General features: G+C 50.4%; 1 protein-coding gene across 1 annotated transcript; it reads left to right on the forward strand.

Moving 5' to 3' along the window:
• Nucleotides 1617–25849, forward strand: SARM1 (sterile alpha and TIR motif containing 1). Its single transcript, XM_018064294.1, has 9 exons — nt 1617–2461; nt 11256–11874; nt 14458–14670; nt 14976–15067; nt 15151–15386; nt 17867–17969; nt 18045–18234; nt 23475–23596; nt 23686–25849. The coding sequence occupies exons 1-9, from the start codon at nt 1992–1994 to the stop codon at nt 23825–23827; spliced, it is 2187 nt and encodes a 728-aa protein (XP_017919783.1). The 5' UTR covers nt 1617–1991; the 3' UTR covers nt 23828–25849.

The raw sequence follows: 26226 nt of genomic DNA on the forward strand, positions 1-26226 counted from the left end.
GCATGAAAGTGAAAAGTGAAAGTGAAGTCGTTCAGTTGTGTCTGACTCTTCACGACCCCAAGGACTGCAGCCCACCAGGCTCCTCCGTCCATGGGATTTTCTAGGCAAGAGTACTGGAGTGGGGTGCCATTGCCTGAGTCCTTTACTAATTTACTGCTTCTCAGCAGTAAATTCCCATTCTCCAACCTCATCCTTTCCCATAGGTAACAATTTTGATCCTGTTCCCCACACTTTTTGGCTCTAGTGAGAAATAAGATCCCTCTACCCAGAAAATGTTCACTTGGCACAGTATGCCTGATTTCATGCCCACTTTGAGGGGTCTATGGACCTCCTCAAGTTTTCCCACCACCTGGAGGAAGTTGTTCTCAGAGATTTCACTGATTCTTTTCTGTTCTGTAATAGCTGGGAAAACAGTGGAAACAGTGGCTGACTTTATTTTTCTGGGCTCCAAAATCACTGCAGATGGTGATTGCAGCCATGAAATGAAAAGACACTTACTCCTTGGAAGGAAAGTTATGACCAACCTAGATAGCATATTCAAAAGCAGAGACATTACTTTGTCAACAAAGATCCATCTAGTCAAGGCTATGGTTTTTCCAGTGGTCATGTATGGATGTGAGAGTTGGACTGTGAAGAAAGCTGAGCACTGAAGAATTGATGCTTTTGAACTGTGGTGTTGGAGAAGACTCTTGAGAGTCCCCTGGACTGCAAGGAGATCTAACCAATCCATCCTAAAGGAGATCAGTCCTGGGTGTTCATTGGAAGGACTGATGTTGAAGCTGAAACTCCAGTGTGACTCATTGGAAAAGACCATGATGCTGGGAAAGATTGAGGGCAGAAGGTGAAGGGGACGGCAGAGGATGAGATAGTTGGATGGTATCACCGACTCAATGGACATGGGTTTGGGTGGACTCTGGGAGTTGGTGATGGACAGGGAGGCTTGGTGTGCTGTGGTTCATGGGGTCACAAAGAGTCGGACACGACTGAGCGACTGAACTGAACTAAATCAGAGGGGAAAAGACCCTGATGCTGGGAAAGATTGAAAGCAGGAGAAAGGGTGACAGAAGATGAGATGATTAGATAGCATCAACAACTCAGTGGACGTAAACTTGAGCATACTCTGGGAGATGGCGGAGGACAGAGGCATCTGGCATGCTGCAGTCCATGGGGTTGCAAAGATCCTCACACTTAGCAGTTGAACAACAACAAATCAGAGGGGAGTGTGCCTTTGGGCAATCTTCTCTATGGACCTCAGTCTGTTTGGCTGTTAAATGGGAGCACTAATTCCTACCTGGTAGGCATGATGAAGACTTAACTGAGAAACAAGCGTAAGTTATCTCAAGAAATGTTATGATTGCATTAGCCGTTAGTAGGACAAGGGCACACTTAGCCTTGTTCCCCTCACAGTCTAGTGTCATTCCAGCGTAAAACGGGCGACAGAGGATGAAATGGTTAGATAGCATCACCGACTGAGTGGACATAAATTTGAGTCTACTCCGCCCCTCCACCTCTGAACCCCGTAGAGGGGGTAGAGAACACGACGGCGAGGCTTGGCCAGGATGTGGGAGTGACTGGGGAAGACTTGCGGGTGGGGCTACGCAGGCGGCAGGGGAGGAGCCCCGGAAGACTCAGAGGAGGGGTGTCGGCTCGCTGTCCGCCGCTTCTCAGCGGTGGGGCTGCTGCAGAGCATCTCAGCGAACCTAACAGGAACTGGAGCCACTCTTTGTTCTAGCTGCTGCTTCCTAAACCCTCCCGCGCCTGGGTCCAATTTCCTAGCCTTTCCCGCTCTCTCCTCCCGCCTGTCCCCGACAGCTGGGCCCTGCGTCCCCCACCACAACCTCTTCGTCCCAGATCCTGCGCTCACCCTTTCCCCAAACTTCTGTTCGGTGCCCTTGCCTGGTCCCCTTCTCTCCACCCTCCCTCCTGCATCTCGGTCGCCCCGCCGGGCCCCGCCCCTCCAGACAGGGGATGTTCCCCGCAGCCCTGCGCCCATGGTCCTGACGCTGCTGCTCTCCGCCTACAAGCTCTGCCGTTTCTTCGCCATGTCAGGCCCACGGCCGGACCCCGAGCGGCTAGCGGTGCCGGGGCCGGACGGGGGTGCCGGCGCGAGCCAATGGTGGGTGGCGGGCAGCCGCAGGCCCCGCGCGGTATCGCCGGGGGGAAGCACCGAGGTGCAGGGCGCCCTGGAGCGCGCACTGCCCGAGCTGCAGCAGGCGCTCTCGGCGCTGAAGCAGGCAGACAGCGTGCGGGCCTTGGGAGCCAGCCTAACTGAAATTTTCCAGCTTGTGGAGGAGGCCTGGCTGCTACCGGCCATGGGCCGCGAGGTAGCCCAAGGCCTGTGCGACGCTATCCGCCTGGAAGGTGGCCTGGACCTGCTGCTACGCCTGCTCCAGGCGCCGGAGCTGGAGACGCGCGTGCAGGCTGCCCGCCTGTTGGAGCAGATCCTGGTGGCCGAGAACCGGTGAGGGGGCCGGGCTGGGGCGGAGGGCGCCACGGGATGCGGGGTCGCCTGGGTCTCCAGTGCTTTGCGCTGTGCCTTTCCTGCCTCAACTCACAAATCCTTGCATTATACCCCTGTTGAGAACCAGCGTGTCCATTTTACAGATGAGGAAACTGAGCCTTGAAAGAGTTTAATGACTTGTACAGCAGTCACAGAGTGAACTAATGGTGCAGTCAGCATTCACTCCCAGGGCTGGTGGGGTGAGGAATGAGACAGGGAGGGAGGAATGGAGTAGTAGGTCGTGAATCTGTCCCTGGTTCTGAGGATGGAAGTGGGATCCTCTGAACCCACAGTCCTCCCCTTGGACTGGGTATCCTTTTGTATAACCATCACTCTGCCATACCATCTCCCTCCCACTAAGAGAGGAGGACACATTGCTCAGAAAACAGGAGGGGGGATACCTTTCCTCTCTTCCCAGGCTGAAATGAGCGCTAACCTAAGGAAAAGGAAATGGCAACCCACTCCAGTATTCTTGCCTGGAGAATCCCAGGGATGGCGGAGCCTGGTGGGCTGCTGTCTATGGGGTCGCACAGAGTCAGACATGACTGAATCGACTTAGCAGCAGCAGCAAGATTACTTGCTGCCTTCATGTCACCCCTAATCCACTTCCTGCTTTCTCTTTCACTTTGTTTCATGTCACAGGGGCAGACATAATCTCATGCTCTGCCTGCTAATGGGGAACAGGAGGTTTTCAGTTGGGAGGATGGGTGGGGGAAGGGGGGCTGAAGTGTGGAGCTAGGCAGCTGCATCTTCCCCACACGAACCAAGATATAGCAGGCGGGGTCCAACTGAAGCCTGGTGGCCCCTCTCTCCTGTCTTTCAGAATCTCTCCTGGAATATGAGGATCCCAACCCACTTTCTCTCCCCTCTCATGCCGGAGCAGACTAGACTTTCACACTCCAGTCTCACACTGAATTCTCAGACCCCTCAGGTTTAGAAGGATTTTGGAAGGGTCGCTGTCTGTTTATGAAGCTCTCACAAGTGTGATGGACATGGATGACGGGCATTTTCAAAAAGTAAAGATAGCCTTGTGGTTGGTGGAAATGATACAACTGTCAAAAATGCATGAATAAAGCAGTTTAAGTTGGAAGACCAAGTTAGGGTTGTTCAGTAAGTCATTAATCTTCCTGATGGAGATGGGCTGTGAACGTGAAGGGCTAGTAAATGGAGCAGGCTCTCATTGGATGTGATGGGCCAGGGCCCAAGGGTGTGTCCTGTATGTGGGATGGGGCAGCTCTAACCTGAACTCTCAGAGAAAGGGTGCAACAGCCAACCCCCTAAGAAAAGGAAGGCTTCAAGATGCAAATAGCACTATTTTTCAAAGTTGAAAGCAATCCTCATCTGGTTCGGAATTTCTGAAAGAGGAGTCACACTAACCATGTCTCTGGTTCCAAGAAATAACATGCTGGTTGGCATCACTTCAGGACCAAGGACAGAACCCACTGAGGCAGGTTCTGATCAAAAGATCAAAATCGTCACAGAGAAAGGCAGAATTTCCCCCACTCCTACTTGGAGAGGAGGCTGAAAGGGCAAGGCGGGAAAGAGTGTGGTGACACATTGAGAATTTGTGTTTATGAAATCTTTTCCTTCCTCCACCAACCAGCTTCCTCTTAAAGGAGGTTCTTCCATCGGTGTATCCACTCCTTTTGCCGTTCTCTTTCCTGCAGCTCTCTTCTCCCCGGGGTGCTGCCACACTTACTGCCTGGGGGCTTAGGTCACAGGTTCACTGACCCTGAAATACCAGGAGAAGCCCTACAGGATAAGGCCCTCTGAGCCTGGTCCCACCACACTCTCACTGCTAGTCCTCTAAATTCACAACCTGGGGACTTCCCCAGGGGTCCAGCGGTTAAAAATCCACCTGGCAATTCAGGGCATGCAGGTTTGATCCCTGTCTGAGAACTAAGATCTCACATGCCTCAGAGCTACTGGATCCCCTGTCCCGCATGCTGCAACTAAGACCTGACACAGCCAAATAAATAAATAAAATCACAGCCTGCCCCCTTCAGAAGACCATATGGCGCAAATGACTTTTCCAAGAATACACAGTGAATGAGGGGAGGGGATGTGTTTTAAAAAAGAAAGAAAGGGGAAAAAAATTATTGCACTTAAATTCGATGGAAAGTACAAAAAAGGTATACACTTAAAAGTTCTGTCTATCCAGGCCCCTTCCCTGGAGGTAAATTGGAGAAATGAGTTTCTTGTGTGTCTTTCCTGAGAGAGTCTGTACATATATAAGCACTTGCATATATGTGTGTATTATCAGTATATATACAGGCTTGTCTATGTGTATATGTGTGTAGTTTACCCTTCCTTTCAAGTTGTGATTTGAACCCAGACTTCTAAGGCCTCTAAGGCTACAGAAGAATTGGGAATTGAGTGACTAATTCTCATAATAAGTGCAGAGTTCAACTCTATAAAGATGCCAAGTGCATAGAGAAAGATGAGGGCTGAGGTTCAAGAAATGAAAACTTAGGAGTTCTCTAGCGGCCTAGTGGTTAGGATCCTGGGCTTTCATTGCCGTGACCTGAGTGCAGTCCCTGGTTGGAGAGCTGAGAGCTTGCAAGCTGCATGACAAGAAAAAAGAAAACAGCATTATCACAAATTCAATAAAGACTTTAAATATGATCCTCATCAAAAAGTAAAATAAAGTCCTTATAGAATTCCTAAAAAAAAAAAGAATAAAGTTCTCTCTCTGAATTGTTGCTTTTTAACATGCCCTTCCCTTCACTGAGCCTCAGGAATGAGGGTGTTGTTGGATTAAAGATTTCTTAAGCAATTCCTGCCTTGAGAACCCCATGAACAGTATGAAAAAGCAAAATAACAGGATACTGAAAGAGGAACTTCCCAGGTCAGGAGGTGCCCAACATGCTACTGGAGATCAGTGGAGAAATAACTCTAGAAAGAATGAAGGGATGGAGCCAAAGCAAAAACAATACCCAGCTGTGGATGTGACTGGTGATAGAAGCAAGGTCCAATGCTGTAAAGAGCAATATTGCATAGGAACCTGGAATGTCAGGTCCATGAATCAAGGCAAATTGGAAGTGGTCAAACAAGAGATGGCAAGAGTGAACGTCAACATTCTAGGAATCAGCGAACTAAAATGGACTGGAATGGGTGAATTTAACTCAGATGACCATTATATCTACTACTGCGGGCAGGAATCCCTCAGAAGAAATGGAGTAGCCATCATGGTCAACAAAAGAGTCTGAAATGCAGTACTTGGATGCAATCTCAAAAATGACAGAATGATCTCTGTTCGTTTCCAAGGCAAACCATTCAATATCACAGTAATCCAAGTCTATGCCCCAACCAGTAATGCTGAAGAAGCTGAAGTTGAACAGTTCTATGAAGACCTACAAGACCTTTTAGAACTAACACCCAAAAAAGATGTCCTTTTCATCATAGGGGACTGAAATGCAAAAGTAGGAAGTCAAGAAACACCTGGAGTAACAGGCAAATTTGGCCTTGGAATGCAGAATGAAGCAGGGCAAAGACTAATAGAGTTTTGCCAAGAAAATGCACTGGTCATAGCAAACACCCTTTTCCAACAACACAAGAGAAGACTCTACACATGGACATCACCAGATAGTCAACACCGAAATCAGATTGAGTATATTCTTTGCAGCCAAAGATGGAGAAGCTCTATACAGTCAACAAAAACAAGACCAGGAGCTGACTGTGGCTCAGATCATGAACTCCTTATTACCAAATTCAGACTCAAATTGAAGAAAATAGGGAAAACCGCTAGACTATTCAGGTATGACCTAAATCAAATCCCTTATGATTATACAGTATAAGTGAGAAATAGATTTAAGGGCCTAGATCTGATAGATAGAGTGCCTGATGAACTATGGACTGAGGTTCGTGACATTGTACAGGAGACAGGGATCAAGACCATCCCCATGGAAAAGAAATGCAAAAAAGCAAAATGGCTGTCTGGGGAAGCCTTACAAATAGCTGTGAAAAGAAGAGAGGTGAAAAGCAAAGGAGAAAAGGAAAGATAAAAGCATCTGAATACAGAGTTCCAAAGAATAGCAAGAAGAGATAAGAAAGCCTTCTTCAGTGATCAATGCAAAGAAATGGAGGAAAAGAACAGAATGGGAAAGACTAGAGATCTCTTCAAGAAAATTAGAGATACCAAGGGAACATTTCATGCAAAGATGGGCTCAATAAAGAACAGAAATGGTATGGACCTAACAGAAGCAGAAGATATTAAGAAGAGGTGGCAAGAATACACAGGAGAACTGTACAAAAAGATCTTCATGATCCAGATAATCACGATGGTGTGATCACTCATCTAGAGCCAGACATCTTGGAATGTGAAGTCAAGTGGGCCTTAGAAAGCGTCACTACGAACAAAGCTAGTGGAGGTGATGGAATTCCAGTTGAGCTATTTCAAATCCTGAAAGATGATGCTATGAAAGTGCTGCACTCAATATGCCAGCAAATTTGGGAAACTCAGCAGTGGCCACAGGACTGGAAAAGGTCAGTTTTCATTCCAATCCCAAAGAAGGGAAATGCCAAAGAATGCTCAAACTACCGCACAATTGCACTCATCTCACATGCTAGTAAAGTAATGCTCAAAATTCTCCAAGCCAGGCTTCAGAATACATGAACCGTGAACTTCCAGATGTTCAAGCTGGTTTTCGAAAAGGCAGAGGAACCAGAGATCAAATTGCCAACATCCACTGGATCATGGAAAAAGCAAGAGAGTTCCAGAAAAACATCTATTTCTGCTTTATTGACTATGCCAAAGCCTTTGACTGTGTGGATCACAATAAACTGTGGAAAATTCTGAAAGAGATGGGAATACCAGACTATCTGACCTGCCTCTTGAGAAATCTGTATGCAGGTCAGGAAGCAACAGTTAGAACTGGACATGGAACAACAGACTGGTTTCAAATAGGAAAAGGAGCACGTCAAGGCTGTATATTGTTACCCTGCTTATTTAACTTCTATGCAGAGTACATCATGAGAAACGCTGGACTGGAAAACACAAGCTGGAATTAAGATTGCTGGGAGAAATATCAATAACCTCAGATACGCAGATGACACCACCCTTATGGCAGAAACTGAAGAGGAACTAAAAAGCCTCTTTATGAAAGTAAAAGAGGAGAGTGAAAAAGTCAGCTTAAAACTCAACATTCAGAAAACAAAGATCATGGCATCTGGTCCCATCACTTCATGGGAAATAGATGGGGAAATAGTGGAAACAATGTCAGACTTTATTTTGGGGGGGTCCAAAATCACTGCAGATGATGACTGCAGCCATGAAATTAAAAGACCCTTACTCCTTGGAAGAAAAGTTATGACCAACTTAGATAGCATATTCAAAAGCAGAGACATTACACTGCCGACTAACGTCCGTCTAGTCAAGGCTATGGTTTTTCCACTGGTCATGTATGGATGTGAGAGTTGGACTGTGAAAAAGGCTGAGCGCTGAAGAATTGATGCTTTTGAACTGTGGTGTTGGAGAAGACTCTTGAGAGTCCCTTGGACTGCAACAAGATCCAACCAGTCCATTCTGAAGGAGATCAGCCCTGGGATTTCTTTGGAAGGAATGATGCTAAAGCTGAAACTCCAGTACTTTGGCCACCTGACGCAAAGTGTTGACTCATTGGAAAAGACTCTGATGCTGGGAGGGATTGGGGGCAGGAGGAGAAGGGGACGACCGAGGATGAGATGGCTGGATGGCATCACAGACTCAATGGACGTGAGTCTGAGTGAACTCTGGGAGTTGGTGATGGACAGGGAGGCCTGGTGTGCTGCAATTGATGCAGTCGCAAAGAGTTGGACATGACTGAGAGACTGAACTGAACTGAACTGAAGCAATTCCTGGCTCTGATAAACCTGGAGTATATATAGTCAGATTGTTCTGGAAGCACAAAGTGCAGATGAAGGATCTTGAGGCCTGAAGACAAACAGATGTGAATTTAAATCCCAGCTGTGCCTCCCACCAGCTGTATAACCCTGGGCATGCCATGTAACCTCTCTGAGCTTTGGCTTTCTCATTGGTTAAAGGAACAACTATAGTGCTGACTGCCCAAGTGGATGATTGGAACCCATCTGTTCCTTTGGGCTGCAGAGAAGCTCAGTGATCAGAACAGCAAAGCTGTCCTGGCCTCAGGCCATGTTCTGGGCTCAGCTGGGCCCTGCAGTGGACTCAGAGTCACAAGCACTGTGGTCGCTGTGGTGCTCCCTGGGCAAGGAACTGATGGCTGGCTGGGCCTGTAAGTCTTTGAGGAACATCACTGGTGGAAGTCAGGAAGACAGGACACTTTCACCTCTGCTGGAGTGTGGCAACTCTCCTGTCTGCTCTCCTGGCCTCCAAGCTCTCTCCCATTGACTGTCTTCCCCATAACAGCCAGAATGAGTTTCCTGAAATCCGTGTGTTAACCAGGTCACTCCCCTTCTTGAAAACTCTTCAGTGGCTCCCCATTTGCTGTCAGAATGAAGTTCAGGGGCTTCACTGGTGGTCTAGTGGTTAAAAATCTGACTTGCAATGCAGGGGACACTGGTTCGATCCTTGGTCTGGGAAGATTCCATATGCCTCATTTTCAACTAAGTCCCAGTACCACAACTTCTGAAGCATGTGCGCCTGGAGCTCCACAAGAGAAGCCACCACAGCAAGAAGTCCATACACCACAACTAGAAAGTAGATCCCGCTTGTCACACTAGAGAAAAAGCCTGTGTGCAGCGAGAAAAGACCCAACACAATCTAAAATACAAATAAATACATGAACAAAAAATTTTTTAGAAAAATGAAGTCCGAATGTTTTGAGCTGGCTCAAAAGACCCCCAGAACTCTTTCCTCCCTCTTCCCTTCAAACTTCCAACTCAACCACTTGAAGTAACTTCTGCTTTTTGCCCCTTTCATGGGTGTAAAGTGACAGCTGTTTTAATGTTTATTTCTCTGATTACTAGTGAATTAGAGCCTCTCTTTAGTTGCTTGTTAATGTTCTGAATTTCCTTTTGTAATTCCCCGATTGTATCTTTCACCCCTTTTCTGGTGGATTTACTGCCTTTTGTATGTTGATTTGAATATTTATTTATATATCCTTTCTACATATGAATCCTTTATTGATTTTATATCTTTCCTTGTTGGTTTTAGACACTGCAAATATCTCTGATCTTCTTTCTCTTCCTGGAAAATGCCATGCTCATCCGGCTTTGGGGCTTTTGTTCTCGCTGTTCTCTCTGCTTTTTATATTTATCTTCCAGATACTTGCAAGCAGGGGTCTCTGGACATTTAACTCTCAGATGTCACCTCCCTAGACATATCCCTCTGCCCAGGCACTCTCCATTATGTCACCTGGTTTTGCTATCATTTTGATCAGATAACTGTTATTCTGTTCACACATTGTTTACTTTACCATTTGTCTCCATATTAGCTGTGTTTCAACTCCAGTCTCTCTTTGTCACTGTTTAACTTCACCCCCTAGTGCAGTGCCTGGCACACGTAAGTCCTCAATAAAAGATCTGTTAAATGAATAAATAAATACACTCCAGTCACAGAGCACAGAGTGACGAGAAATTGAAAGGCAAGTCCAAGAATAGGGTCCTTCAAGTGACACTTCAAATGATAAAGAGTTAACATTTATGGAGTCTTTTCCATGAGTCAGGTACTGTGCCAAGCACTTTACATGGATTATTACATTGGTTCTCATAATAATCATAGGGGTAGGAATTGCTTCTATCTTGTTTATGAGATGAGGAAAAGAATGAAGGAAGGTACACAAGGTCCCACAACTAGTAGACAAAGAGAAGTTACCAGGACCCAGGGGATCTGCTCTAGAGCTAGGATTTTTTAAACTATTTTATTTAGTTTTTTGGCTCAGCTGGGTCTTAGTTGCAGCATGCAGGATCTTCAGTCTTCCTTGCAGCATGTGGAATCTTTAGTCTTGGCATGTTAAGTCAGTTGCAGCAAGTGGGATCCAGTTCCCTGACCAGGGATCGAACCCCAGCCCCCTGCATTGGGAGTGTGGAGTCTTAGCCACTGGACCACCACAGAAGTCCCTAGAGCTAGAATTCTTAAACCACCCCACATACTGCTACTCCAAGAAAATGTGTCCTGGAGGCAATGGATGCGACCAGGATGCATGCAAGCATGCAATGCTTACTGATGCATATAAGCATTCAGTCATGTCCGACTCTTTGTGACCCTATGGACTGTAGCTGGCCAGGCGCCTCTATCCATGGGATTCTCCAGACAAGAATACTGGAGTGGGTTACCATGTCCTCCTCTAGGGGATCAAACCAACCCAGGGGTCGAACCTGAGTCTTTTTCGTCTCCTGCATTGGCAGACAGGTTCTTTACCACTAGCACCACCTGGAAAGCCGGTGGCCAGGATGGAGTATCCTTACAATCAGAGAAGTCTGTTTCTCCATAGTGGCTCAGTAGGTAAAGAATGCACCTGTAATGCCGGAGACCCAGGTTGGGACGATCCTCTGGAGGAGGGCATGGCAAGCCACTCCAGTATCCTTGCCTGGAGAATCCCATGGAATGGACAAAGGAGCCTGGTGGGCTGCAGTCCATGCGGTCGCAAAGAGTCGGACACGACCCAGAGACTAAGCATACAGCACCAGAGCAGGAAGTGAAGGAGGTGAGGGAGGCAGGGAGGACAGACTCACGTCCTATTTGACACTATAACGAGGCCCAGAGGGGATAACTGATGAGGCCGTGACCCCTGTGAGGTTAAGACAAACACCCCAGGCCTCAGCAACTCCACTTCTCCCTCATGTTTTCTCTCGGCAGGGACCGCGTGGCGCGCATTGGGCTGGGCGTGATCCTGAACCTGGCAAAGGAGCGTGAGCCGGTGGAGCTGGAGCGCAGTATGGCTGGCATCTTGGAGCACATGTTCAAGCATTCGGAGGAGACGTGCCAGAAGCTGGTGACAGCCGGGGGCCTGGACGCGGTGCTGTATTGGTGCCGCCGCACGGACCAGGCGCTGCTCCGTCACTGCGCTCTGGCGCTAGCCAACTGCGCGCTGCACGGGGGCCAGGCGGTGCAGCGGCGCATGGTGGAGAAGCGTGCCGCTGAGTGGCTCTTCCCGCTCGCCTTCTCCAAGGAGGACGAGATGCTGCGCCTGCACGCCTGCCTGGCCGTGGCTGTGCTGGCCACCAACAAGGAGGTGGAGCGCGAGGTGGAGCACTCCGGCACGCTGGACCTCGTGGAGCCGCTCGTGGCCTCGCTGGATCCCGGGCACTTCGCCCGCCGCATGGTGGACGCCAGTGACACCAGCCAGGGCCGTGCCCCTGACGACCTGCAGCGTCTTGTGCCGCTGCTCGACTCTTCACGCTTGGAGGTGCAGTGCGTCGGGGCTTTCTATCTCTGTGCGGAGGCAGCCATCAAGAGTCGGCAGGGCAAGACCAAGGTGGGTGCGGGTGGAGGGTGGAGTGGGGATGGGGGATTAGACAGAATCTGGGAAGGCTTCCTGGAAGAAATGGCATTAAACTGGGACTTGAAGTATAAATAAGGGTTAGGTGAAATAAGGAGAAAGATTAGAGACTAGTCATTGTGGCCTTGAAGGCAAGACCAAGGTTTTACACAGAGGACACCAGCATTTGACAAAGACCTTCCTGACAGCTGCAAAGAGTTGGTGTTGCCAAGGGCGAGGCTGGAGGCCAGGGGGTCAGATAGGAGGCCATGCAGGAGGCACTTGGGATGGTGCAGGTCTGGGGCATGGTAGGAGAGGCAGAGAGAGCAGACAGATTTCAGAGGTGCTGCTGCTGCTGCTGCTAAGTCACTTCAGTCATGTCCGACTGTGTGACCCCATAGACGGCAGCCCACCAAGCTCCCCTGTCCCTGGGATTCTCCAGGCAAGAACACTGGAGTGGGTTGCCATTTCCTTCTCCAATGCATGAAAGTGAAAGTGAAGTCGCTCAGTCATGTCCAACACTCGGCGACCCCATGGACTGTAGCCTACCAGGCTCCTCTGCCCATGGGATTTTCCAGGCAAGAGTACTGGAGCGGGTTGCCATTGCCTTCTCCGTCCAGAGGTACTGAAGAGACAGAATTAAGACTTGCTGGGTGGCTGGATGAAGAAGAGGAAGCATCAGAGGTTGGCTCCTGGCTTTGGACACAGCCTGCCCAGTGGGTGATGGCAGCAGGTACTGAAATAAGGTGAACTCAGTGAGACAGGCTGGGAGTAGGCAGGAAGTGAATTCATTGGAACACCTGGAGTTTGAATTGTCTCAGAAATGACCAGCTGGGGCCCTCCAGTGGGCCATTTTGTCATTTGGCTCTGGAGTTTAGGAAGGAGATGGAGTATAGAGACAGTTTTGGGGCAGGACATCTGTGTGTCAGCCAGATAACTCCACCTGAGTCCCAAGGGGTTCCCAGTCTCAGGGCCTGATCCACTGCCTTTGCCCTCTACTTTAACTTGCTGTGTGACCTTGGGTACCTGGCTTCCCCTCTCTGGGCCTTTTTAAAGTTTTGGCTAAAACTCATGGCAAGCAGCACTTCCCTGACCAGGGATTGAACCTACATCCCTGCAGTGGAAGCCTGAAGTCTTAACCGCTTGACTGCAGGGAAGTCTTGGGCCTTTATTTGTCTCATTTTTGTTCTCTGGAAAATTGAAGGAGTAGACCACAGCAGCTGTTTTTACCCTGGATGTGAGACTACTAATAGTTAAATTATCATAAGTTTTCAGGATTTGTTTTTTAAATATTACAGAAGATAAAGAGTCTGCCCGGAATGCAGGAGACCCAGGTTTGATCCCTGGGTCAGGAAGATCCCCTGGAGAAGGAAATGGCAACCCACTCCAGTATTCTTGCCTGGAAAATCCCATGAATGGAGGAGCCTGGCAGGGTACAGCCCATTGGGTCGCAAAGAGTTGGACACAACTGAGCGACTTTTACTTTCACATAATGTCACTCTCCTTCCTTTGTATTCCTCTGGAGGTTTGGGGGGTTAGTGGCCCCTGGTGCACAGAGAATGGTGCACATTGCATGGACAGACTCTGTCTGTATGACAGTGGTCATCTGGGGCTGGACAGGCGACATCAGAGGAATGTGTCTCACAGGTGATTGCCACCCATTGTGTGTGTTCCCATAGATCCAGAAGAGACCATTGTGTTAGGGGTCTCTGAGGCCTCTACCAAGGTCTGGTGTTCCAGGAGCTTCTGATTCTCCTCTCTGCACCCAGCGTGGGGCCATGGGAGGACTGGTGTTACAAAGCAGGCCATTCTGCTTTGGGAGGAGAGATTTAAAGGGAAGCACAGAGTGAGGACCCCAAGGAGGGGGTCTGGGCAAAAGCCAAGACCACCAACTCTGGCACCTCTTTCCCAGCAAGGCCAAGTGAGAACTGTCTAATAAAGACACAGTGAGTGCCCTGCAGTGTGCCAATTATGGGACCCCAGGGATGGTTAAGACATGACCTCAGCTTCCAGTCCAGTGGAAGTCGCACCATCAGTTAACAACAATGGCATTTAGAGTGTGGCACAAGGTCTAATTGGAGGTGTGGGCCCAGCTGTGAGGGAATCAAAACAGGCTGCATGGCGGAGGTGCCAATCAATCTGGATCCAATAGATCAGTAGGATTCCCACAAGCAGGCTGGAAAATCTAAGGGTCTGGAAATAGCACAGCTGAGGCCCAGAGGAGGGAGAGCCTCCATGCGTGGGTGGTTTGGTGAAAGGGGATGGAAGGAGGAGGGATTGGTGGGCGGGAGGGGGGTGAGGGGCTGCCTGGTGCCCAAGCTGGCAGCCATATTGAGATCTAGCCTTTATCCCAGGGCAGCAGCAGTTGTAGATGGGAGACATGAGAGGGACCTGGTGAATAGCTGAGGGAGCTTCAGGAGGGGGAATTCACAGTACTCAGTGATTCATTGGATGAAGGCAAGGCAAGGGGAAACAGTGTGGCTACAGCGGGGAGAAGAGGGGAGGGGAGGGACCAGGCATGTTCCGGGCGGCTGGTGATTTGGTGCATCCAAGACCTCCTCTCCCCACACTTTTCCCCAGGTATTCAGCGACATAGGTGCCATCCAGAGCCTGAAACGCCTCGTCTCCTACTCCACTAATGGCACCACGTCGGCGCTGGCCAAGCGCGCGCTGCGCCTGCTGGGCGAGGAGGTGCCGCGGCGCATCCAGCCCAGCGTGCCCAGCTGGAAGGAAGCCGAGGTCCAGACGTGGCTGCAGCAGATCGGCTTCTCCCAGTACTGCGAGAATTTCCGGGTAGAGCTGCACGGGGTCGCCGGCTGGCAGTCGGAGCAAGCGCATCCCCGAGGGCCGCGTGGCCGCTAGGGGCGCCCTGCACACAGGCGACAGCGCCCCATCCCGGCACCGCTCGCCTGAGGCACCCGGGGTGGCCTTCTCGTGGTGGGGAGCCTGTACTCAGCCATTTCCTGAGTCTTGACGGTTCTCATCTGGGTCCCATCCACCTCCCTCAGCGCCATCTCCAGCTCCCTCCCCATGATCTTGTGCTGGGTGGGGTCCCCAGGCTGAGGAGGGGGGCCTCTCACATCTGACCTGTCCTCCAGAAGCAGCAAGTAGATGGAGACCTGCTTCTGCGGCTCACCGACGAGGAACTCCAGACCGACCTGGACATGAAGTCAGGCATCACCCGCAAGAGGTACAGAGCCTCCAGCCCGCTTATTTTAACCCCCCTTCCCTCCCCGGTCAAGACCTCAGCATCCTCTCCTCCCCTGGGTGCAGGTTCCGGCGGGAGCTCACGGAGCTCAAGACCTTCGCCAACTACGCAACGTGCGACCGCAGCAACTTGGCTGACTGGCTGGGCAGCCTGGACCCGCGCTTCCGCCAATACACCTACGGCCTAGTCAGCTGCGGCCTGGACCGCTCGCTGCTGCACCGCGTGTCCGAGCAGCAGCTCCTGGAGGACTGTGGCATCGGCCTGGGCGTGCACCGCGCCCGCATCCTCACAGCCGCCAGAGGTGAGCCTGCCCACCTGGGCCCCCACCCCTGCCCCAGCTTCGGCCCCAGCGCCAGCCCTGGAGGGATGAGGGGAGACGCCCCGCGGGGACTTGGAGCCTCACTGCGGACTGATGGATTGATTGACTGAGCATGTCGGCTGTGCCACACACGCTCTGAGGATGCAAAGATGAGTATGTTGCACTTTGGCTTCCCTGGTAGTTCACGGCGTAAAGAATATGCCTGCAAGGTAGGAGACCCGGGTTTGATTCCTGAGTCGGGAATATCCCCTGGAGAAGGAACTGGCTACCCACTCCAGTATTCTTGCCTGGAGAATTCCATGGACAGAGGAGCCTGGTGGGCTACAGTCCATGGGGTCACAAAAAATGGACTCGGCTGAGTGACTAACATGCACTTTGCCCTCAAGAAGTTCCCAGTCTAAGCAGTTGTGTTTCTCATAGCCCCAGGCTAGACACAACCTGAATGACCATCACGGGTGGCATTCGCATAGGAAGGAAACTGAGACAGCAATGGAAATGAATGAACTCCACCCACAGTGTGTACAAATCTCATAAACATAATCAACGCAAGCTTGACATAAGAAGTATACAGTATGACTTTTCTACTCTAAAATCCATAGTATTAAGAGCTGACTGATTGGATGATACAATTTTTTTAAATGCAAATGAGTGATTACTGTGAAAAAACAAAACAAACCAACTTCCCAGTCTGAGGTGGGTAGGAGGGTGGGAGGAAGGCAGATATATGAACAAGCACATGAGGGCAGCGGGTAGCATGCCTAGGACTCCAGTGGGAGCCTAGAGGAAGCACCAGCTATCCTGTGCGCCCAGGCCTGGGCTGTGGAGACGTGGGGTGGGCTGCCCAGGTCTTGCAGGCTGTATTGGGGGTGGCAGAGGGGATGGTGGTAGCAGGAAGAGCGGTCCAGGTGGAGGGAGCAGTGTGAGCAAGTGTGGAGGTAAGACCGCCTGGGGGCTGCATACAGGGGATGTGGGTGGGAAGGCAAGGGGCTTATCCTATTACCCGACAGCTTACAAAGTGTGGGTGCTTTAGGGAGTTCAGGGTGAATTCTAGGGTTCTAGCAGCCCTCTTGATTTATTAATTTAATTTACTAATTTACTATATAGCTAATGTATATCACCAATTGCTATAGACCAGGTCCTGATGAAGCTTTTAAAATGTTATTTTTGGCTGTGCTGGGTCTTCCCTCCTGCCCGCGGATTTTCTCTAGTTTAGTTGCGGTGAGCTGGCTAGTCTTCATTGCGGTGCTCAGGTTTCTCATCATGGTGACTTCTCTTGTTGCCAAGCACAGGCCCTCGCGGGCGCAGGCTGCAGTAGTTGCGGCACACTGGCTCGGCAGTCGTGTCTCAAGGCGCCAGGGCTTAGTTGCTCCGCGGCATGGGGAATCTTCCCAGCACAGGGATTGAATCCGTGTTCCCTGCACTAGCAGGCAAATTCTTCACTGCGCCACCAAGGAAGCCCTTGATTAAGTGTTAAATAGATATTATTCCATCTCTACATCCATTTTGTGCCATGGGTGTTAATTTTTTAAGTCAGCTTGTAAAGAATAAAAGAGGTATACTTTAAAAGTGTCCAGTTTGAACAGTTTCGAATGCCTACCCCTGTGTAACCACTATCTGAATTAAAGATAAAGAACATTTCCATCGTAGGTGTTAATTTTACAGATAATGAAACTAAGATTTAAATACATTTTCTAAGGTTATTAGAGTCATTAAATGACAACTGGGGTTTCAATCTCTGCCTTGCTACCTCATAAACAGACGACATTGTGAGTGTTGTCTGACTAGTATAAGAAGATTGATTATTTTCATTCAGCCATTCATTCACTAAGTATGCACTAAGCTCGCACAGGGGACAGGGACTGGGCTTTGGCTCCATTCTTTTGCTTGAACCAAAGCAGATTAATTTCTATCATTTTTACACTGCAGCTCCCAATACATCCCTGAGATTTAATTTTTTAAAAACAAGAGGGTGCTTCAGCAAAAATAGCTTACCAACACCTTCTGTAGGGAGTAGGAACTCGTGCACAGTTTTTAAGTGGGGGCAGTGACACACTCGAAATTGGATTATTTATTTACTTATTCATTTTTGACTGGACTGGGTCTTCACTGCTGCGTGGGCTTTCTCTAGTTGCGGTGAGTGGGGCTATTCTTCATTGCAGTGCACAGGCTTCTCATTAAGGTGGCTTCTCTTGTTGCAGAGCATGGGCTCAGTAGTTGTGGCTCTCAAGGCTCAGTTGCCCTGCAGCATCTGGGATCTTCCCAGACCAAAGATTGAACCCGTGTCCCCTGCATCGGCCAACAGCTTCTTAACCATTGGACCACCAGGGAAGCCCTCTCTATTTTGGGAGCAAGCCGCTCTGCCTGGGATGGGCCGAGAGGGCTGGGTGTGCAGGGGCTGATGTACCTCGTGGTGAATGATGGGAAAGGCCCACTGTCACCAAGCCGTCTCTTGTCTGCTTCAGAAATGCTACATTCCCCGCTGCCCTGCACCGGTGGCAAGCCCGGCGGGGACACTCCAGACGTCTTCATCAGCTACCGGCGGAATACAGGCTCCCAGCTGGCCAGGTGAGGGGGGCGGGCCGGCAGGCAGCCTGGGGCCTCGGGGTGAGGTCCCGGCAGTGACCCTGGTCCTCCTGGCAGCCTCCTGAAGGTGCACCTGCAGCTGCACGGCTTCAGTGTCTTCATCGACGTGGAGAAGCTAGAAGCTGGCAAGTTCAAGGACAAGCTCATCCAGAGTATCATGGAGGCCCGCAACTTCGTGCTGGTGTTGTCGGCTGGGGCTCTAGACAGGTGCGTGCAAGACGACGACTGCAAGGACTGGGTGCACAAGGTAAGTGCCGGCCCCGGGGCCCCGAGCTGGCCTGTGGCCCAGGGCTCAGCTTCCCCTTTCAGTCTTTTAGTTTATGTTTTATTTTATTTTTCTATGTTTCTACTATCTTCGGTGTATTTTTTTAAATTGGAGGATAATTGCTTTACAATATTGTGTTGGTTGCTGCTGTACAACGTGAATCGGTCTGAGTTATATATGTATGTCACCTCCCTCCTGAGTGTCCCACCCATCCCACCCCTCTCGGTCATCACAGAGTGCCAGGGTGGGCTCTCTGTGTTACATAGCAGCTTCCCACTAGTGGTCTATTCTCTTTCTTGTCTGCATATGCCAGCAACTTCCATGGCCCAGCTGGAAGTCAGGAGCCACCACTGTGACTGTACTAGGACTGTAGCAACTTACTTAGCTCACCGAGCCCCAGTTTTCTCATCTACAAAATGAGGATAACTTACCTGTCCTGTTCACCTCATAAAACTGTTGTGAGGGTCAGAGAGGGAACAACATGCTTTGAAAAATAACCTCTGTGAGGGAAGGGAGGCAGGGAAGCATAGTGATAGGCCCAGTGGAAAAGTTAAGAATGCAAAGCTGTGAGTTTAAATCCTGGGTCCGGCTTTGGGCAAGTGACTTAATTCCTGAGTTTCATGTTTATTACTGGAAAGTGGGATAATTATAGTACCTACCTCCCTAGGGTAGTGTTATAAGGATTAAAAGAGCTAAAATTTGTGAAGTGCCTAGCAGAATGCCTGGCACATAATTGCTGTATAATGGCAGCAATTATTATTGTTAATATAATTATTGTGAGTACTACTACTGCGTAATTTCCCCATTGTATCCTGAGTGCATAACACATAGTAAAACTTATTGAGTACTTGTAGAATGGATGGATGATGGATGGATGGGTATCACATCTGTAGATTATTAATCATTACTCATTAGTCAGCAGAAACTGGGACCAGGGCTAAGGGAAGAAGTAGTCATATGGATAGAGGCCTTGTCCTAAAGTAGCGAAGGAGACAGGAATATGCCTAGAATGACTAGATCATATATAAATTGGTGTCAGTGCAAAGTCAGGTAGGTGAAATTCTTACTTGCTATAAGAACATGAAGAACAGAAAAAGCATCAAGGGCTGGAAAAATCAGAGACTTCATGGAAGAAGCAGAACTTGAGGAGTCTAAACAATTTATGTCAGTGGAAGAGAAGGCATCAGAGGCAGGGAAACAGCATGAGCAAAAAACAAAGGTAGGCATGAGAAAAGTGCCGAAAACCTACATTATTACTGGTATTGCCTTCTCATTTTACAGATGGAGAAACTGAGGCTCAGAGAAGTAGAATAATTTTTCTAATGGCCACACTGCTGGGGCAGAAATCAGAATTGGGCTTTGAACTCTTGTCTCTCTGACTCCAAAGCCCATGCACTTTCTTCAGATGTAGCTTTGTCCTATGACTCAGATCTGAGGGGTGGATTCAGCTGACACCAGAGTGACTGTCTGCATCTCTTCCCAACTCCAGGGTGTAGGAGGGGCTGAACACTGGGTTTGGTTTGGGAGGGGATTCTGGGTCAGAGAGACACCCTGGAGAATCACAGCTTAGCATAGGTGGCAGGCAGCCTTCTGAGAGAAAAAGAGGAGCATTGTGAGCTCCATGACAGCAAAAACCTTGCCTTGTTCGTGATGCCTGATGCCTAAAACCATGCATGGGACAAAGTAGGCTCTGGCAGACTTTATAGAATAATTGAGTCAATGATCAAACAGATGATTCTGATAAGCTGAGATGAGCGGGAGAATGGATGTCCTCCATGAAGTCTCCCTTGATGCTTTTTCTGTTCTCCATGTTCTTATAGTAAGTAAGAATTTTACCCACCTGACTTTACACTGACACCAATTTATATATGATCTAGTCATTCTGGGCATATTCTTGTCTCCTTGGCTGCTTTAGAACAAGACCTCTATCCATATCTACTAGGTTTATTAGGTCAGAAGACTCAACTCAGTTTTCATTCTTACCTGGCTGTTTGATCTTGAGCAAGTCATTTCTTGGCCAGCCTCTGAATCTGTGCAGTGAGCACAGATCCCTGTCTTTGCTTCTGTTTAATGGATGAAACAAACATCTGAAGGTTCCCCAATAAATTGCTGCAGGGCCAGAATTCACCCAGGTGATCAGCAGAGAGGCAGACAGCTTGGCTGAAATAGCCTTGGACTTGGAATCAGAATGCTTGAGTCTGGGCTCACATGTGTATGACTTGGGAGCAAATCCCCTTGCTGGGCTTCCTTCTTCTCAGTTGTAATATGGAGAGGTTCCCCAGAAGCCAGTCGGGGTTGAAGTTAGAGATTCCTTCCCCAGGAAGGCTCTGTTCCTCCAGGATGTTTGATATCCCTCACTGTTCCAGCTGACTGCAAGGAGGGGAGAGCAGGCAGGTGGTGGGAGCCTTCGCCTTGGACCAGTCCCAAAGGCTCCATCATCCCTCCTTGGTTGGTTTTAGTGCTTAATTGCTTCTGGTTTTGAAACTACTTTCCCCGAAGCCACACTTTTAGCGGGTAATCAATATGGAAAACCACAAGTGAACTGCACTCAAAGAGTCCAATCTCTGGGGTTTCCCCTTGAAAGGAAAAAACACTCAGTAAGCACTTACCCGAGCACCCATTAATAGCAACATCCTCAGAATAACCTGATGAGGTAAGTTTTATTATCCCCACTTACAGAGGAGGAAATGATAACACTTGTTATTTATTAAGCACACACTGCATGCTAATTGCTAGTCTAACACTTGCCGTGGGATAGCAGTTATTCCTCCCAACAACTCTACAAGATAGGAACTATCATTACCCCTATTTTAGAAATTAGAAAACAGGCTTTGAGAGCCTGTTGTTTTTGCCTCACATAACAGAGCCTGTGTCAGAGAACCCAGGTGTGAACACAGATCTGATGATTCAAAAGTGCAACCCCCAAATGCTGTACTGTTTTACTCATTCATACAGCCCCTCAGCTGTTAAATATTTAGCAAAGGCAGGCTGTGGGCAGGGCTTTGTGAAAGATCAGGAGATACAAGGGGAGTGAAACCTGGACATTGTCCCCGCCTTTATGTCTGGTGGAGAAGACAGATAAGTAAATTTCTCACTTGTGAATTTAAATTTCCAACTGTAGCAGGTGCTACAGAGCCTATGAAAGCCTGTAAGAGGAGCATCTGATCTGGTCAGGGAAAGTGAGGGAAGACTTCTCTAAGAAACCTGATTGAGCTCAGATCAGAAACATGAGTTGGTATTAGCTAGGTGAGAGGGCAGGGAAGAATGTTCTAGACAGAGGAAGAAGCATGTACGAAAAGGCCCTGTGCAGGGAGGGAAGATGGAAAATCTAAGAGGCTGCGAGGTCTGTGTGGCTGAGGAGACAGTGCCGAGTGGAGTTTGAGGAGTAAGTTGCGGACAACCACACAGAGCCTTGAACCCTATTCCAAGAGCCGTGTAAAGCCATGAATTCGAAGTAGGGGGTGACATGATAAGATTTGCATTTTGCAAAGAGCTGCCAGGTGAAGGAGCAACCTGGAGGATGAGTGAGAGGAGGCTAGAATGGATGAGAAGAGACCTGGAGGGGCTTAATGCTAATATGGGGTTGGAGCAGGGCAGTGGTGGGGGTGGAGGTGGAGAAAAATGAAGGGATTTGAGAAATAAGTAAGGACCACAATTGGCAGGGCTCAGGACGAATTAGTTTGGATACAGGGGCTGGGACGTGCTTCTTGATACTAAAATTTGTTCGGGATTTTTTTCCCATACCAACAACTAGTTCGCCACTCCGCCACACAGCTGGCTGTCCCACAGTCCAGTTCAGTTCCGACGCTCACTACCCACCTAGAATGAGCGTCAGATGCCATGGTTTAGCGGCAGCCCCTGAACATGCTGGCACCAGAGATCGGTTTCGTGAAAGACAATTTTCCACAGGCCAGGGAAGGGGATGTGCACTTAATTGTTGCATCAGCACCACCTCAGATCATCAGGCATTAGATCCCGGAGGTTACAGACCTCTAGTTTAAGGGGTCAGCCTCACAAGTCTGCCCTCACCTCAGATCCAGTCCTGAGTCCCAGGCCATCTGCACTGCTTGTCCGTCTTGGCTACGAATTCAAAGCGTTCCCATGACCACCCCTCTCAGGTTCAATAATTTGCTAGAATGATGTGCGTGCATGCACACTAAGTCACTTCGGTGGTGTCCGACTCTTTGCAACCCCATGGACCGTAGCCTGCCAGGCTTCTCTGTCCGTGGGATTCTCCAGGCAAGAATACTGGAGTGGGTTGCCATGCCCTCCTCCAGGGGATCTTTCGGACCCAGGGATCGGACCCTCATCTCTTATGTCTCCGGCATTGGCAGGCGGGTTCTCTACCACTAGTGTGACCTGGGATGATGTGCAGAATTCAGGAGAGAACTATTACTGGTTTATTATTAATATAAAAGATACAATTCAGGAACATTTAAATGCAAGAGATGCACAGGGCAAGGTAAGCGGGGGAAGCATGGAGCTTCCATGCCCTTCCATGCCCTCTCTGGGCCACCCACTCTGCACCTAGATGTGTTCACCAACCTACCTGGTCAGTCCTTAAGGGTTTTATGGAGGTTTCATTATGTAGGCACGATTGAGTCACTAGTGACGTCTCAGTCCAGCCCCTTTTCCCTCATCCTGGAGCTGTTGGGGGCAGAGGAGCTGAGACTGAAAGTTCCAACCTTCTAATCACACCTTCCTCTTCCTGGCCACGAGCCCCCATCCTGAAGCTATCTAGGCACAGATCCCCATCCCCAGGTCATCTGAGAGCTTTAGGAGCTCTGCACCAAGAATATATATATATATATATATTTGGTGGTGTTTAGTCATTAAACTCTTTTGCAACCCCATGGACTGTGGCCCACCAGGCTCCTGTGTCCATAGGATTTCCCAAGTAAGAATATTGGAGTGGATTGCCATATCCTTCTCAACGGGATCTTCCCAACCCGGGGATCGAGCCTGTGTCTACTGCATTGGCAGGGAGATTCTTTACCACTGAGCCATCTAGGAAGCATCTACTAATATGTATTTACACACACACACACATATCTATAGATAGATAGATAGATGTGTGTGTGTGTATATTTATTATAGTCAAGGTGGACTTCAGGGCCAGCATCCAACCCTGGGCTCAGCCTTGGGTTACTGGCCCTCCCAGCGCCTGCCTGGCTTCAGGGCCCCCAGATGGGTCCCCAGTGCCGTCCTCTTCTCTTCTCTAGGAGATCGCGACTGCTCTGAAGTACCGCAAGAACATCGTGCCTGTCATTGACAGCTTCGAGTGGCCAGAGCCCCAGGCCCTGCCGGAGGACATGCAGGCTGTGCTCAACTTCAATGCCATCAAGTGAGGAGGGGCCAGGGTGGGTTGCACAGGCCCCCGGCCCACAGCACCCTCTGCCCAGCCCTCTGACCCAGCTGCCTGTGTGCCCACAGGTGGTCCCACGAGTACCAGGAGGCCACCATCGAGAAGATCATCCGCTTCCTGCAGGGCCGCTCCTCCCGGGACTCGTCTGCTGGCTCTGACACCAGTTTGGAGGGCACTGCACCCCCTGGGCCCCATCTAACCAGCCCCTAGCCCCCATTTCCGTCATGCCCCCCATTTCCATCATCCTCCCCACCCCAGTGGAACAGCCCCTCAAACTGGCCTCCCTGGGCTGACGCAGCCTGGGCTCTTCTCAGGAAATGGCTAACTCCCCTGTCCTCATGGTCCACCTCAAACCCAACGTCCTCAGTATCTGCAAAGAGAAGGGAAGCCAGGCACTGGGGGTGCTAAGACCTCCCCCAGGCCCTTGCCCTCAGTTCCTGTCTTGAGTGTGGAAGGGTCACTGCTCAGCTCTGAGGAGGTTCTGGAGGAGGAGGGTTTGTTGTGTGTTAACCATTCCTGCCCTGCCAACAGCCGGCTTGAGTGGAGTGAAGGCAGGCAAACTCCAGCAGGGGTTGGTGCCTTGGCCACCCTTCTCCACCAAGCAAGGGCTTGGGCCCGGGAGCCAGCCAGGGATGAGAGGCCAGCCATGGTCTCCACTGAGAGTGTGCCTGGCCCCTGCGCTCACCACTTCCTACCGCCTGTGGCCTTGCCTCATAACCACTTAGTGCCCGTAGCTAGCCTGACCTGACCCCAGGTCCCCTCCCAGCCTTCCTGAAGTGCAGCCTCCTTTGCCACACCTGGGGTCAGGGTGACAGCGAGCTAGCCCTCACTCAGGCTGGTCGGCAGCTGTGGCCTGTGCTCACGGGTGCAATGGGAGCTCCTGCTTGGGCCTGAGCAGGGGAGGCTGCGTCTCAGAGTGCAGCTAGCCAACCTATTATGCCTCGGTGCTGTGTGCCAGGCCTCTGCCCAGCCTGGCTCAGCCCCCCATCCACCCACGAAAGGCTGCTCACCACCCACTGACTCAGGGAAGTGGAGCGAGGCAGCTCCGTGGGGCAGCAGCAGTAGCCTGGGCAGAACCTGTAGCTCCCCCAGGTGTGAACCCACTGCCCCCCAGGAGGGGAGAGGCAGGGCTGGTGAGGAGAGGCAAGATCCTGAAGAAGGGGGGATTTTGTTAAAATTCCATTCAGGACACCTGGTGTGGGGCCCGAGTTCCTGCATTCCTCATGAACTCCCCGGTAGGCTAAAGCTGGTGACCAAGGAATGACACTCAGTACCTTAGGCAGCCAGGCTCTAAGTCCTCACAGATGTCAATCATTTCCCTGACACTTCACCCCCTGGCCTCTAATCACCAGAGCAACCTTACCTGGTATCATCTCTGTCTGACAGAGAAGGAACTGAATGATGTGCCCAGTGTCCCAAGTCACCAGAGACGCAGACCAGGCCTCCTGGCACCCCGTCCATGGCCAGGGGCCCTGCTCTCTTGAGAATTATCCAGGAGGCTGCATCCCAGGCAGGGCTGTTGCTCTACAGAACGGCCGGCTTCCCTCTTGCCCCCAGGACTCTAGCCATGGGGGACAGGCTTTCACAACAGACACCTGACCCAGAGGCTGTAAAGAAATAACCGAGCAGAAGAGTCCCTCGGCCCCTTTCTCCACCAGGGGTAGAGAGCATCTCCTGCCAATAAATGCAGGCTCCAGCTAATGGGCTCGGCGGGCACCGGCCCAGCCCCTCCCCTCCCAAGGGCAGTGGGTTCACAACTGGCTCAGGTCCCAGAGCTGCCTCCCACAGATGCAAGCTAGGCCCCTCAGAGCTCCCCAGCCACATCTGCACAGTCAAAGGTCTCGCCCCAGGCTTGGAACTCCTTCCTTCCACTCCCCTCCCTGCCAGACACACTAGCCAGTCCTCTGAGTGCCCTTCACCCTTTCTCCTTCATGCTTCATGAATGCCCACCAGTGTCAGGCCCTGGACAGGACGGTACCGAGGCAGATCGGATGTTGCCCCCAAGAGCAGAGGCAGTAACAATATAATGTGATGAGTCTCCTCCAGAGAAGGCCTTGTCTTCTTGTTCCCCATCAGTTCCACTCTCTCGGGAGGCTCCTCACCAGCAGTACTCTGAGAGGTTGCCCAGCACACCCTCCACTGCCTGCCTCCTCTCTCTGGGGAATCAGAGCCCAGCCTCCAGGCCCTGCTGGAGCAGCTGAAATAAAAACCCTCGCTCTGCCAGGCCAGTGCATTCAGGGGCCTGCCTCCCTCGCCATAACCAACCACTGCCCCAATCGCAGCCAGGGCGGGCACCTTGGCCCTCACCATCCACCTAGGCCTGGCCTCACAGAGCCTCTCCTGAGACAGAGGGCTGAGAAACAGCCTTCCTCCACCCCCAGCCTGCTCTGACATTGTTTTGAAGGGTCAGAGTTTTCTGCTTGGATGGGCTGTAACTGCTGCCCCCACTATGGGGCTGAGTCAGCCTCACCCCATCCCACCCCTCTCCGAGACCAAGACCTTGCTCATGACCAAGAAACACTCAAAAGTCAAAAGTCCAGCTCCAACTCATTTAGCCTTCCTGGGGCCCCACAAATAGAGGCATTCTATTTTAGAATGTATGAGGTAGG

The sequence above is a fragment of the Capra hircus genome, chromosome 19 (genome assembly GCF_001704415.2).
Source record: "Capra hircus breed San Clemente chromosome 19, ASM170441v1, whole genome shotgun sequence".
NCBI classification, from domain to species: domain Eukaryota; kingdom Metazoa; phylum Chordata; class Mammalia; order Artiodactyla; family Bovidae; genus Capra; species Capra hircus.